This window comes from Myotis daubentonii, chromosome 3 (assembly GCF_963259705.1).
Source record: "Myotis daubentonii chromosome 3, mMyoDau2.1, whole genome shotgun sequence".
In the NCBI taxonomy this organism is placed as follows: Eukaryota; Metazoa; Chordata; class Mammalia; order Chiroptera; family Vespertilionidae; genus Myotis; species Myotis daubentonii.
Window position 1 is genome coordinate 149,360,472 of NC_081842.1, and position 14,373 is coordinate 149,374,844.

The 14,373-nt window shown below is 46.4% G+C and overlaps 2 protein-coding genes across 3 annotated transcripts in view; one reads left to right on the forward strand and one right to left on the reverse strand.

The window, feature by feature from the left end:
• LOC132230811 (collagen alpha-1(I) chain-like) lies at positions 1 to 1,861 on the reverse strand. Its single transcript, XM_059688870.1, has 2 exons — positions 755 to 1,861; positions 1 to 485 (listed from the first exon to the last, which is right to left on the reverse strand). The coding sequence occupies exons 1-2, from the start codon at positions 1,621 to 1,623 to the stop codon at positions 182 to 184; spliced, it is 1,173 nt and encodes a 390-aa protein (XP_059544853.1). The 5' UTR covers positions 1,624 to 1,861; the 3' UTR covers positions 1 to 181.
• The window catches only part of TGFBR3 (transforming growth factor beta receptor 3), a 197,068-nt gene continuing 183,868 nt past the window's right edge, over positions 1,174 to 14,373 (forward strand). For both annotated transcript variants that reach the window (XM_059688825.1, XM_059688826.1), the window contains exon 1: positions 1,174 to 1,314. The gene's annotated coding sequence lies outside the window, so the exon portion shown is untranslated. The remainder of the gene's footprint in view (positions 1,315 to 14,373) is intronic.

The window sequence follows — 14,373 nt, forward strand, 5'->3', positions numbered from 1 at the left end:
TTCAGAGAGGAAGAGAGAGATAGAAACATCAATGACGAGAGAGAATCATCGCACTGGGGATCGAGCCCGAGCCCGAGCCAGGAACCCGGGCGTGTGCCCTGACCAGAAATCGAACCGAGACCTCCTGGTACATAGGTCGTCACAACCACTGAGCCACTCGGGCAAGTCAGTGACCTGTGACTTAAGCGCATCTTTTAAAAGAAAAACGGGGTGTAAACAAGGGTATGAGAGCGGTGCTCTGGTTGCTGCCTTCATCAACTTTGCAGGGTAGTTCACGGCACATGTGCCGCAGACAGGCTGGTTTACATCGTGCCAACCGTAGGACAGCGTCCGCCACCAGCTGCGCTGACCTCGCTCCTTTATGGTATTGACTTATTTCGCGAGCTGGGGGCCCGCTGGGTAACGCACTCTCCGCTGTCAGAGACCCGGAGGCAGGATCCCACGGGCGCCCAACAGCAGCGCGCATCTTGAGACAACAGGCAGGACTGGAGGTGGGAAAAACAAACAGGGACACAATGCGTGCAGGGGGCGTGGGCTGGGGAGTGGGCAACAGGGTGTGATCAAATGACTGGAGGTTTTAGAATTTTTACATCAAAACGGAGGGAACCAAATAAAAGCCCAACTCCTCCAGAGAGCCCTGGACAGTTTGAGGGACCTAGCTTGAGGGAGCGATCTCTGCAGCTCGCATCCGAGTACCTGTGCCCGCCCACCCCAATCTTCCTGGAGGAATGGGACCCCCACCGGTCGCCCCAACCTGGGCGCGCAGCGGCCCGGCTGCTCCGCGTGTTTCTTCTCTCCCTCCCTCCTCGGTCCGAAGGGAAACGCAGGCTCGAGCCGCGGTCGGTGCTCATCCATCAGTCCGGGAGGAAAAGGGGGAGGAGAGAGGAGGCGGGCGGCGGGAGGAGGAGTTTCTCCGCGGCCCGGAGCCGCGGTGGGGCCGGCGGAGGAGGAGCGCCCTTCCCCCCGCGCGCTGATTGCTGTGGCGTCCTGCCCGTCCCCGCCCGCGTGTGTGAGGCTGGGGAGTGCGCTGGTCGGCCCGATGGGGGTAATCGAGGGTTTCGGGGACGCCGAGCGGCGCTTTCCACTTCCTAGTGAGTGAGGGAGGGAAGTCGGTGGCTGTCGTGCGCGGCCACTTTCCCTGCGTGGTCCCCGGAGCTCCCTGCAGGCGGTGAAAGTCCCGGCGGGTCCGGATGGCGTAGTTTGGCCGCGGCAGCAGCTGCAGGAGCTCGCCGCCGGGCGCTGGGCCGGGGAACTTTCCTCCGCTTCCCTCCAACTTGCAGCGGGTGGATCTCCGCTTGACACACCGCCTCCGAGGTACGTGCCGGCCGCCCGCGGCTCCGCAGCCCGCACCGGGACCCCCGGGCACGCCGCTAGCCCAGCAGCACCGCCCCGGCCGCGGGCTCTGCAGGCTGCGCGGTGCCTGTTGGCGCTGCTCGGGGCTCCGTGCCTGCTCCACGGCCGGCGTCGCTCCGGCCGCCCGGACCCCGGGGCTTGGCCGGGTGGCGCTGGTCGGGCGCCGAGGAGCCAGGACCCGCGGCCGGCGGTGCGTGGGGAGCAGACGCCCCGGGCGGGCAGAGCTCGGGCGATGCGCGGTGCAGACCTCTCCTCCACGCCCGCCGCCATCCCGCTTCTCCGCGGCTGCTTAGGGCTCCCGCGGGACGCGCGGGCCACTTCCCACGGAGCGCGTGACAGCGCCGGTGGGAAGGGTTGTTGTGGGTTTGCCCGCAGTTGCCGCTGCGGAGGCTGCAGCCGTGGGACCCGGGCTCCGGAGGGACCTCGCTGCGCGCCCCGCCGGCCGCACCCTCAGGCGCACGCTGTGGGCGGCGCGGAGCCCTGCAGCCCGGAGCCCCAGCGGGGAACGTCCCCTCACCCTTCCCCCCTGTAACTCATTAGCTGCCTTTCCCAGTTTAGGTTGAAGGCATTTCTTGTTCATTTGGTTAGAACAAGCTTCGAAATCTCGGGCTGTTGCTAGGAGAATCTGCTTGCAATCTTGTTCTTATTAGGGCATTTGCCCACTTTCCATGACCGCGTAGTGCAGGGAACCGGCTTGTCCAGCGTGAATTGTCCAGAGTAGCACTTCATGGATTTAGGGATTACAACACCAGCTCAGAGCAGAGAATCGCTCCATTCCCTTAGCTGTGGGATGGGGATCATAGCAGTCCTGGCCTCCTCGGGGTGCTGTGTTAGTGCTGCCTGTCCCGAGCCCAGAGGTGACAGGGGAGCGCGAGGCGGGTAGGGGATGGTAGGACTTAACAGACAGAGAAGGGGAGCCGGGTATTTTCTGAACTCCGTCGCCAAGAGAAGTAAGCGAGCGGTTAGGGAGGGTGGCAGTCTCTACAAGTAGCAAAGCGCATGTCAAGACCTTTTAATTTTTCTGAGATGGTGGTACTTTAGCCTGCAAGCAGTTACTTAAGTGTGAAACGAGCAATTTCTTTTGAGTAATAATCATAGCTACCGTTTACTGAGCCCACACTCTGTGCCTGAGGCTCTTAAATGCCTTTCCGACCCAGTTGCACTTCATCTTCACACCAGCTCTTTGGTAAAAACATTAACAGTTCCATTTTACAGATTAAGACACTAAGGTTAGTTACTTGCCCAAGCTCCTACACAACTTTCTATTCTGACTCCAGAGTTAGTCAGTCAGCAGAGTGGCAAGTACAGATTTGTATGCATGAACCCAGGCTTTTCTCCTATTGTTTAGCTTCCCATTTGCGTTGAACACATATCTCTCCAAACACAGATAGGGTGTCTGTGGTTAATTTAGGTGATATACTTATGGGGGTGCCAAATCACAGCTCCTTTGAAACTGGTTCCAAGTAATTATATATAGAACTCCGATTTGTGTTAATGAACATGGACCTTTATTCTTCATTTCTTTTATTAATTCGCCAGACATTGTTGGTCAGCATCACTTGTCTTCCCTAGGAAACAGCTTGGGGTTGGCACAAGAGGCAGGGAAATAATTCTTATCCCCTCAAGGGCTATTAAAGTGAAATTGATTTCATGCCATTGTGTCAGTTAAAGGATGTTGCTCTGTTTCTTGGTGCTCTCTGCTGTTGGCTTTAATTCTGCATTGTTTAGTGTTTCAAGGCTTCAGCATATTTTTTTGCCCTTCAGTTTGTCTTTCTCATTTGTCAGCTTTAATTTTTCCTGTTTTGATGGAATCTGACCGTTACATGGCAGCTCTGCTTAACAACTGTTGATCCAGCTCATGTTTTTAAATATAAAAGTCACCAACTTACTTTTGAACGCCAGCACTTCAAAGGCAACCCCTGGGGAATTCATTGTTATTTTGAGTATTAGCCAACAGGGGGAGCATAACACACTATTGATGTCTATTAGGCCTGTAAACCAGTTTTTACGGTAATAAGCACACATTTTAGAAGTGGGAAATGTTTTGTATTTATCTAGCAAAATAACCAGGTTGCTTTCTGAGTTTACAATGGAGAACTGGGTTTAATTTCAACTGATGACAATGAGAATGACCTTGAGGACAAGGCCTATATGTATATATTGGATATGTGTCAACTCTGTGGTGGCTGGACAGATATTAAATACATATGTAATTTTCCCCCATTTGTTTTCCTAAGAGTTGATTGTCAAGTAGTTTTGTGTATTTTGAATAATATTTTAAGTTATTGAGGAAAACTGGGAGTCCAGAGAGACCCCTTGTGAATCTTTTTGCAATGATCTTCATTTGTCTCTTGTAGAAAGCTGCATGTAGTGAATTTGTTCTCAGGGAGGCCAGTATGCTCAAAATCCTATGATTATAATTTTTCATTAACATTTTCCAAGTGCAAGACAGTAAGGGATTCCTCAGAAGCTTATATTTTAGTGTAGTATGTTCAGAAGTGTCATGTTTGTCTAGTATAGGTGTGATGTGTCTAAAGACACTCATACCTGTAAGTATAATATAAACCATATTAAAGAAGTAACATGTTTTGAAAACAGTCAAACTGATTTTTAAAAAAGGTTTCTGATCTTCGCAGTTTTGTAGGCCAGTTTCCTTTCTTGTTGCTTATGCATCAGGTATTATTGACTTAACTTTATTTCATTTACCAAGTTAGGGTCAAGGGGATTTATATATATATATATATATATATATATATATATATATATATATTTTATTGATTAAGATATTACATATGTGTCCTTGTCCCCACGTTACCCTCTAACCCCCCCCTCCCTCCCCCCCCTCATGCCCTCACCCCCCCCCCCCCCCGTTGTCCGTGTCCATTGGTTAGGCCTATATGCTTGCATATAAGTCCTTTGGTTGATCTTTCCCCCTTACCCCTACCCTCCCCTACCTTCCCTCCAAGGCCCGACGACAGTCCAATCAATGCCTCTCTGTCTCTGGATCAGCCCTTGTTCATCAGTTTATGTTGTTCATTATATTCCACAAATGAGTGAGATCCTGTGGTATTTATCCGCTCTCCAGTTTCAAGGGGATTTTTAAAAAAATATATATTTTATTAATTTTTTACAGAGAGAAAGGGAGAGGGATAGAGAGTTAGAAACATCAATGAGAGAGAAACATTGATCAGCTGCCTCCTGCATACTCCCTACTGGTGATGTGTCCGCAACCAAGGTACATGCCCCTGACCGGAATCGAACCCAGGAACCTTGAATCAGCAGGCTGACGCTCTATCCACTGAGCCAAACCATTTAGGGTGGGTCAAGGGGATTTTATTTTAAAATAACTTTCAGATTTAGTTTCTTCTTTTTAAATCTCAGTATTGCACTTACACTTTAGAGTAGCATTTTATTTAGGATTTAATTTAATCTTCTGTGCTCTCGTCCAGTTTACTCTGATTCAGCAAACATTCATCAAACCCCAGCTCCCTGATTGGCTTATGGCTCCTGGTCTTAGAGTTTGGCAAATTAGTTGTCCTCTTTCAATCCTCTGATAGCAGGGAGCCAAGATGCCTTAAGGCTTCCGGGTGCCATTGTAGTAGACAGCCTTTATAGACAGACAAAATTGATTTGTTTAGAGGAAAGTATTGTCCCATTCTTTTTTAAGGCTCAAAGGAATTAATCTTTCCCTTTTGCATGCAAACTTGGTTGTATCTTGTAAAAAGCAGGTGACTGCTGGCTTTTCTAAGGACAGAATCTGGGTCTAAGCGCCCAGAGCCGAAGGACTCTTAAAAAGTTTTTATTGATTTCAGATAGAGGGAGAGGGAGAGAGAGAGAGAGAGACATTGATGTGATTAATCAGCTGCCTCCTGCACACTCACTGCTGGGGATTGAGCCACACCAGCCCTGCCAAAGGTCCCTTGATGTCCTCTGAGTACTAAGAAGGTGATCACTCTGACTTCTTTTGTACTAAGTGTTGACTGATTTCCTGGGTTCGAAATCTGTAGTAAGTTCTGACTTTACATTTCTTCTTTTTTATTTTAAAGCCTTACCTGAGGATATTTTCCCAATGATTTTTAAAAACAGTGGAAGAGAGAGGGAAAGACAGGGAGAAATATCGATGTGAGAGAAACACATTGATTGGTTGCTTCTTGCAGGAGCCCCAACCAGGGCTCAGGCCAGGGAGGAGCCTGCAACCAAGGTATATGTCCTTGACCTAAATCGAACCCGAAACCTGGACCCTTCGGCCCATAGGCTGACGCTCTATCCACTAAGCCAAACTGGCTAGGGCCTGACTTTACATTTCAAGCTTCACAGACTGAACAGTTAGAATTTAGAGGCTGACTGGTAAGTATTAACATTGCTGTAATATTTTTCCTGGGTGAATTTGCTTTGTGGTCATTTTGAATTCTTCTTGATAGTCCACTTTGAAAATTTTTTTTGTCTTCTTTCCTTCCTTGCTCTTGGGCAAAAACTAATTGTAATTCTCAGGTTCATTAATGAGAATTTTTTTCTCTTAAGCTATTATTATTATTATTATTATTTTTACATCCATTTGTTGTTCCACTTATGTGTGCATTCATTAGTTGTTTCTTGTATGTGCTCTGGTCGGGGGTCGAACCCACAATCTTGGGGTATCGGGACAATGCTCTAACCAACCGAGTTACCCAGCTAGGGCTCTCTTAAATTATTTTTAAAATGTCATTGTTGCTGTTTCAGTCTGTCTGCTGGAGCATTTTCCTTATATTTTTAAACTTATTTTGAAATTTTAAAACTTAAACAATTTTAACTACTTTTTGAAATTTGCATAACTCAAGTTAGGCAAAATGTAAAAATAATCTTGTATTGCTTCTAGGAACATGGACAGTTAGGAGTGAAAATGTGAATCTAGGTTATAGGAAAAGCTAGCCTTTCACAAATAACAGTTAGCCTTTAATAATTTCAGTGAGGGCGCTTGTGGCTTTGGAAGAGTATCACTGCAGCAAGATCCATGGCAGCGACTTCTCTGGTTCCGCATCTTCAGGGTAACGCTTGGAATCATAGCATTGTCTCTGTAGCATGTCATGAAACACAAGCTATTGCCAACTTGTTGGGATTCTAGTCAAGCTGAAATCAACACAGCTTGGAAGGGCCTTCAGGGAAGGATCTGGGTCCATTTCTTGGGCTCTGCCCATTTCTAGATTTTTGGTTTTATATCTTTTGAAACAGCACACTTGTTTGCTCACTGACTCTGAGCTTTCTTTTCTCTGTTTGCAAAGCCCTTGCACAGATTTAGCACAGATTTCGAGCATTCTTCTCTTAGGAAAGAGTATGATTCTCACTCTTAACCAAGATGTGTGCAGTGGTTAGTGTTTGATGCAACCGTCTTAAAAATTTAGTGTGAGGCCAATCTCATTTGGACTTTATTCATTTTTTTTTTTAAATTCTTCAGTTTTCTGGGCCAAACATCAAGGAAGACTTAATAGGCTGACAACTACAGGTATACCTACAAGGGATGGAGGCCATATTTAAAATTGAGATTGTTCCTGAAGATCTGAAACGTGGGTCTCAGAACCATGCCCAGAGGTCATCCTGATATGTCCTGCTTAAGGTAGATTACCATCTGGTGTTTGTGCTGAAAGTTTCTTCAAGTCTGGGGAGAAAGAAGGCTGAGGGATAGTAGAGTTCAATTTTAGTATTTAATGTTAAATTGTTGCAAAATAATAATTTATTTTTTAATTTAAATTTTATTTATTGATGGAGAAAGGGAGAGAAAAAGAGAGGTCTGTTGGTTGTTCCACTTGTTTATGCATTCATTGGTTGCTTCTTGTATGTGCCCTGACCGGAGATTGAACCTGCAACCTTGTAATGTTGGGACGACTCTTCAACCAACGGAGCTATCTGGCCAGGGCCACCACAATCATCATTTGGAGTTAAGTCTGAAATGTCAGCTCTGTCTTTACTTTAAGGAAAAGGATAGTAAGCAGAAGCATATACTCTCCCTACCTCTTGGACACTGGATGCTGGGGAAAGGTGGGCGTCAGAGTTGGGTGCCTTTTGAAGAAGGAAGACTCACCTGATTGTCTGTCTCTCCAGGTGCATACTGCATTTCCCTGCTTCACACTGAAGGTCAGGTTTGTGTGTGAAATTGCAGATGGGCCATTTGTAAAAACACATTGAAGTGGCTTAGTCCTTGAAAAAATGACCTTTAGAAAACAGTGTTTACAAATACTAGTCCTGGAGCGTTGTTGTTGATCAGATTGCCCTGGGAGAGGGCCTGTAGTCTTACAAGCTTGATGACTCAACCACCATTGGTAGTAAGAACACCTGGTGGAGAGCGTAGCAGAAGTCGGATTTCTGTTTTTTAAAAATTCTTACTATGCCATTGTATTAATGGAAATTTGGTGACTACTTAATTCCATTTGCTGTGGGAGAAGATTCCCTTTTAGGAGTATAATTTGGTTAGCATTTTTAGTGACTTACGTGCTTTGACAGTATGAAATTGGCCATTGGATGCAAAAATACACTGCTGGCTATTTGCACTTTTATTTCATAATTAACTAACTGTATGGTGATTGCAGGAGCAGAATGTGGCCTTTTTTCATACTTGGAAGATTATTTGAGGTAAAATACGTAGATTCAAATCTCAAAGCCCTGTGTTCACATGGGTACCCTAAGTACTTTTGTATGCCATTCCCTGTGTTATGAGTTACCTCTTTTCTGTTTTTTTTTTCTTTAAGACAAAACATAATCAAACACAAAACTCAATGAGTATCCATAAAGGATCAATGCCTCATTTTGTTACAATAGACTTTGTGCAAATGAAATTCAACTTTGAGGGAAAGTACCATTGACTCATTGCAAACATTTTGCATCAATGTAGTGTAAGGTCTTCCCTATGTGTGTGGGAGAAGTTTCTGATCTTCTAAGTCAGTGGTCGGCAAACTGCGGCTCGCGAGCCATATGAGGCTCTTTGGCCCCTTGAGTGTGGCTCTTCCACAAAATACCGACTTCTGCGCATGGGCCACGAAGTTTCAACTGCACTGTATGTGCGTGCTCGCACGTGGTATTTTGTTAGGGGGGGAAAATCACTTTTGCATAATAATAAGGGATTTAAATGTATTCCATTGAAAACCCAAGGTATTTAGCCCTGCCCTTGTTGCTCAGTGGTTGAGTGTTGACCTATAAACCCGGAGGTCACAGTTCCATGCCGCCAGTCAAGGTACATGCCTGGGTTGCAGGCTTGATCTCCAGTAGAGAATGTGCAGGAGGCAGCCAATCCATGATTCTCTCTCATCATTGATGTTTCTGCCTCTCTCTCTCTCTCTCTCTCTCTCTCTCTCTCTCTCGCTCTCGCTCTCGCTCTCACTCTCCCTTCCTCTCTGAAATCAATTTAAAAAAAGTATATATTTTAAAAGAAAACCTAAGGGATTTAAATGTGTTATGTACATAGGTAAGAGGTTTGCAAAAGAAATTTTGCTAAGGTTGAGGTTCTGCAGTTGGCAACTCCTGTAACCCCAAAGATCCTGTCCTCTGAAGCCAGGAAAAAGCAGTCTGTTTCCAATTATATATCACAAAAAATAGGGAAATTAGGCCAAGAAAAATGATCATTTGGTGGTTGGGTTGCTTTTTTATAGAGGGTCTAGGAGAAAAGATCATTGATGCACTTAAAAAAAATCTGTTCGTTTTTATGTTGGCTTTCAAATTTTTCTCAAGCCTTCTATATTGGAAATTAAGAGTAATTTTGGAATTAACCACTCTCACCTCCTTCGTCTCCTTTTTGTTTCTCGGAGAGCAAATAGAAGAGCAGTTAGGCAGTTTCTGCTGACGCTAAGGGGTTTGGTCACAGTGCTGGGACTGACGGGTATTTTTGGTAAAGATGTTTCCTGATTGAACAGTACTAGGGTATGGGCTCCCAGTATCACACCAGGGGGTTGGTGCTATGGGGTGTTGGTTGTTGTTATACTTTTTGCACTGCATTGAGCAGAAACATAGTCCTGCTGGTTAGCATTATTCTGCTGGGGGAGAAAGACTAGGATGCTAGTGTGAGAAGAATACAGAGGTGAGAAGCCTGACTGGAAGGTGGATGGTGTGTGTGGGTGAACGTATTGTCCTCAGCACTTGTCAGAAGCAAATGGCCTTTCTGAAAGCCTGCTGCTAGTTTCAGGATTAGTGGTCCCGTGAGACCCAGGTGTTAACTAAGAGACATCACCCCCAGAAGATCTTAGTTCCTGTTTCTCACACCTTACTCCTCCTCAGAGTGTTGAATAAAACTTTCCTGGTGGTACAGGATCTTTGATAACGAGTCTGTCAGGGCTGCTGGAGTTTAGCACTCACCACACCCTGACTGGGTGCTAGAAAAGGGGCAAGGTGCAAAATTCTGCGCTTGTTTCAGTCAGCATCTTCCCTGCCCTCTCCCTGCTGCGATCGCTGCTTTATCCTCCCATCTTCCCCATGTTTTATTATCTTGGCTTCCCTGAAACTACCTCTCCTGGTTCCCCCCTTACCTTCCTGATCTCTGTTCAGGTGTCCTTTTCAGTGCCTGATCCTCAGGTGTTGGCATTCTCCAAGGTTCAGTTTTCCCCTTCCCTTCTTTGTTATTTAGTTGCTCATATTTCCATGCCTCAATGGCCACATCGATGCCAGTAATTCCTTTTTGCGTCTTTGCTTCTCCCGGCCGATCACACTAACCCCACGGTGTCTTACCTTTAGCAGATCTCAATTGGCATTTTCTTCTCCATTTGCAAATCATCATCATCTCACCTGTACAGGTGTCTTCCAGTTGGTTTTCTTGGCTTGAGCATCTCTGTCTCAAAGTATGTATTTATTATGGTTGATAAACGCATTATAGTTGGAGAACACAGATCTGTTTTTGTTTCTTACGTTTTAAAAAGCTCTGCTGTTCCATTATCCTTGGCACGGGATGTCCAGTCATGAACAACACAGCGTTAGCCCATTTTTTCAGCCATTTTTCCTCTACTTCCTCCGTGAACCTCAGCGTGTCATCCCAGACTCCTTATGGTTTCCAAAGCGTGCCCTGCGCTTTCGTGCCCTGTTCCTTTCACACTTGTCCCCCCTCTAGCATCCCCTTCTTTCCCGTCTCTCTGGAGGCCCCCAGTTTACTCATCCAGGACTCTTTACAAGGCTCCTCCTGGCAGGCGGTTGGTTGCTTCCCTCCTTAATTTCTCTTACAGCACATCTCTTGTCTCGTGAGAACTCATTTTCCTCCTCTGCCAGACCGTGGGCTTCTCTAGAGCAAGATTCTTACCATTTTTGTATCCTGGGTGTGTGGCATGGGCTTGGCATATTTGTTGTCAAATTGAATTCTTCAACTCACTTCCAAGTCAGTTAAAGCATTGGGGAAACAGCAAGCTTATAATCATTATGTCATAACCATAGGAAAGGCAAAGGACATCAACACAGAGTCATAGAGTCTGGGGGTAGAGTGGGGCTCAGAAATATCCTCTTTAAGTCCCTCAAAAGATGAGAAGAACCACGTACAGAGAAGTTATGTGGACTGCCCAAGGTCACATGGCTGGGAAATAGTGCTTCCCTCTGCCCTTCTGCGTATTCTCCACCCAATAGCCAGAATGGCCCTGATAAAACCTAAGTCAGATCATGTCATTCTTCCGCTTAAAACACTCTACCATTCCTGTCTTACTCAGAATAAAAAAAATCAAAATACTTACAGTGATCTGTAAAGTCATACATAACCAGCCCCTGACTCCCTCGCCTGTTACTTCTTTAACCGCACTCCGGCTCACTCACTCTGCTCCATGGCCTGCTTGCCGTTTTCCTAACCCACCAGACACATTCTGTCTCAGGGCCTTTGCATGTGCTGTTTTCTTTGCTTGAAATGTTTTTCTCCTAAATAGCTACCAAGTTCACTTTCAATAGGTCCTTACTCAAAACAAAGAAACACACCAAACCAGAGACCCTCAAATGTGTCCTTTCCTTTTTTTTTTTTTTTCTGCTTTACTTGTTTCTTAGCATTTATTTTGGTCTCATATACAATTATATATCTTGTTATAGTCTCCCCTGACTAGATGTAAGCTCCATGATGGCAGGGATTTTTATATATTTTACTAGAGGCCTAATGCACGAAATTCGTGCAAGAATTGGCCTTCCTTCCCCCGGCTGCCGGCACTGGCTTCACCTCTGGCACTCTGGAAGGACGTCTGGTGTAATTAGCATATTACGCTTTTATTATTATTATAGATTCCTTGTTGAATCCCCACACCTAGAACAGTCTTGACATTGAACAGGCACTTGATAAATATCTGTTGGATGACTACATGAATAAGAAGAAGCAAGATTTTGTGTATTTCTTACAGTTAAATGTACACTTATGATATTAAAAAGGGAAAACCCTCAGGCCTGTCTGGAAGAAGGAGAATCTGATGTTTAAAAAGCCACATTCGAGGCCTGTCAGACTAGAACACTGACCTCCTTTTAGTTGTCTGACTTGAAGCAGCAACCGTGGGCTCTCTCCATCTCCCAGCCTTACAAGTGGCTTGGGAGGACTCCCGTGTTACCTCCAACAGGCTCGGGCTTGCTGTGGTTTCTGTCTGCCTGTGGTTTGCCCTTTAACCCACGGGGCTACAAAGATGAAAAGTAAACACAGCATTAAAGGAAAGAACGGAGGGAGAGGAGCAGACTTCCCTTGTGGCCCTGACATCTTCCCCTGGCTCTGGGCCCAGCTCCGGGGCAGCTCGCTGTACCTTCCAGCGTTGCTGCAGGGCTGTGCTCTAAGGAACGGTCCGGAGACCACCAGGCCAGATGACTTTTGAGTTTTGCTTTGATGTTCCAATTTCTTTGAAAAGAAATGGGACGTTTCGACAGAAAGGACACTGGAGAAAGGACTTTTTAAAAATTAAATTACCATCTTAATTCTGAAGAGAGGCTTTAACCCTTCTCAAGACAGAGGGTTGCAAAGGAAATGACTGCTTCCTTCAGTCAGAGGTGCAGTGAGGAGGCGCGGCTGGGACTCAGGCCTGTGAAACCAGTGACTTACATCCACGGCCCAGTCAATGGCACTTTTGAAGAAGCAGCTGATGTGGAGGAAGAGCTAACGTACATAGGGTGACGGGGATGCCAGAGTGATTTGCTTCCCGCTCTTCTGCTCTTCGTGATGCCATCAGTGTGGTTCCCAGAGAGCCCGCCTCATCAGGACAGGAGGCCCAGCCAAGGAAGTCAAAGGCTGAGGAGGAAGCGATTGGCCATGTACAAAGCCAGCAGCATAATTGAACCCTGGGGCTCAACACTATCAAATTGAAAATAAATGGTCTTGAATGGAGCTAAGTTATCAATGACCTGGTCAATAATCATAGCTACTATTTCCTGGACCCTAAGACCATAGTACAGTGGTTCTCAACCTGTGGGTCACGACCCCTTTGGCGGTCGAACGACCCTTTCACAGGGGTCGCCTAAGACCATCCTGCATATCAGATATTTACATTACGATTCCTAACAGTAGCAACATTACAGTTACGAAGTAGCAACGACAATAATTTTATGGTTGGGTCACAACATGAGGAACTGTATTTAAAGGGCCAGAAGGTTGAGAACCACTGCCATAGTAGGTATTTAAGTGCTTTCACATGTTGTTAACTAACTTAATCCTCATAACAACCCCATTAGGGAAATAGAATCATTACCTCCACTTTACAGATGAGGCATGGAGGTGTTTAGGAAGTTGCCCGCAGTGACACCACTAGGAAGAAGCAAGGCAGGGATTTGAACCCAGCTCAGCTGGGGGTGGCATCCCACACTTTCTGCTCTTAGGACACACCAAGTGTACTCTGCCTGCGGGGCCTTTGTACTTGCCACCCCCTGCCGGGGATGTTTTCCCATCAGATACTGTCATAGCTCTGTCTCTCACCTCTCTGCTCCAATGCCACCTCATCTGAGAGGCCTTCTAAAAAGGGTTATGGTCACCAATTCTGCTGTGAGGGAGGGGTGTTCCCCCCACACCATCAAGCAATTCTCAGACAGCAGCAGGGCGTCTGGGAACTCAGATCAATTCCGGCACTATCACTGTCTGCCAGGAGATAGCCTCAGATTCCACAGTTTAAGGGCTCAGTCCTCTTCAGACACAGGTGCTCCTGACCTGCGGGCTATGGGTTGGAGGTCAGCTGCCCCCTCTGTAGGAGCGATGTATTTGCTAGAGTGGCTCACCGAACGCAGAGAAGCATTTTACCTACTAGGTCACTGGTTTATTATAAAAGGATGTAACTCAGGAACAGCCAGATGGAAGAGATGCACAGGGCGGGGTGTGGGGAAAGGCCACGGAGCTTCCCTGCTCTCGCCAAGCACCACGCTTCCTGCATCTCCAGGTGTTCACCAGCCCAGACGCTCTCCGAATCTCATCATTTTAGGTTTTTATAGGAGCTTCATCATGTGAGAATGACTGATAAAATCATTGCCCATCGGCCATTGATTTATCCTCCAGCCCCTCTGTTCTCCTCCAAATATGTGGTTACTTCTCCTGGCAACTGGCCCCCTCTTTAAGTGGGGTTCAAAAGCCACCTCAGTAAGATAAGACACCTTTATTCCTCTCATCACTTAGGAAATTCCAAGGTTTTATCAGCTCTGTGCCAGAAATAGGAAGGACCACCAAATATGTATTTCTTATTATAAATTACACTATCACCCCTTCCCTGACCACTCTAAAACAGCAGCCTTCCTCTCATCACTCTCTCTCCTTAACCTGCTTTATTTTCCTTCAGAGGACTTACCATCATTTGACACATTATGTATTTGTGGTCTGTCTCCTCCTTTAGAAGGTAAACTCCATGACAGCAGTGTCATGTTTAGTTCCCCGTGTCCCCAGCTCCCGGAACAGTGTCCGGAACAGTGTCAGGAACAAGGCAGGTGCTAGTAAGTGTTTGTTGAGTGAATGAAAAGGGAAACCAAAACTGCTGATTGAGTCTTGCCTCCCCGGTTTCAAAATGAAATGACATCCCTCATGTTGGGTCTGATCACACTGCACCACCAGAGGGTCTGTGCAGGGCCCGGGTGGTGAGCAGAGTTGGAGGAGTT

Coding starts and splice junctions, on each gene's coding strand:
- LOC132230811 (XM_059688870.1), bottom strand. CDS start 1,623: ATGGCGGCGGGCGTGGAGGAGAGGTCTGCACCGCGCATCGCCCGAGCT. Junction 486..754: donor CCGGGCCGCTGCGCGCCCAG/GTTGGGGCGACC, acceptor TCCCACCTCCAG/TCCTGCCTGTTGTCTCAAGA.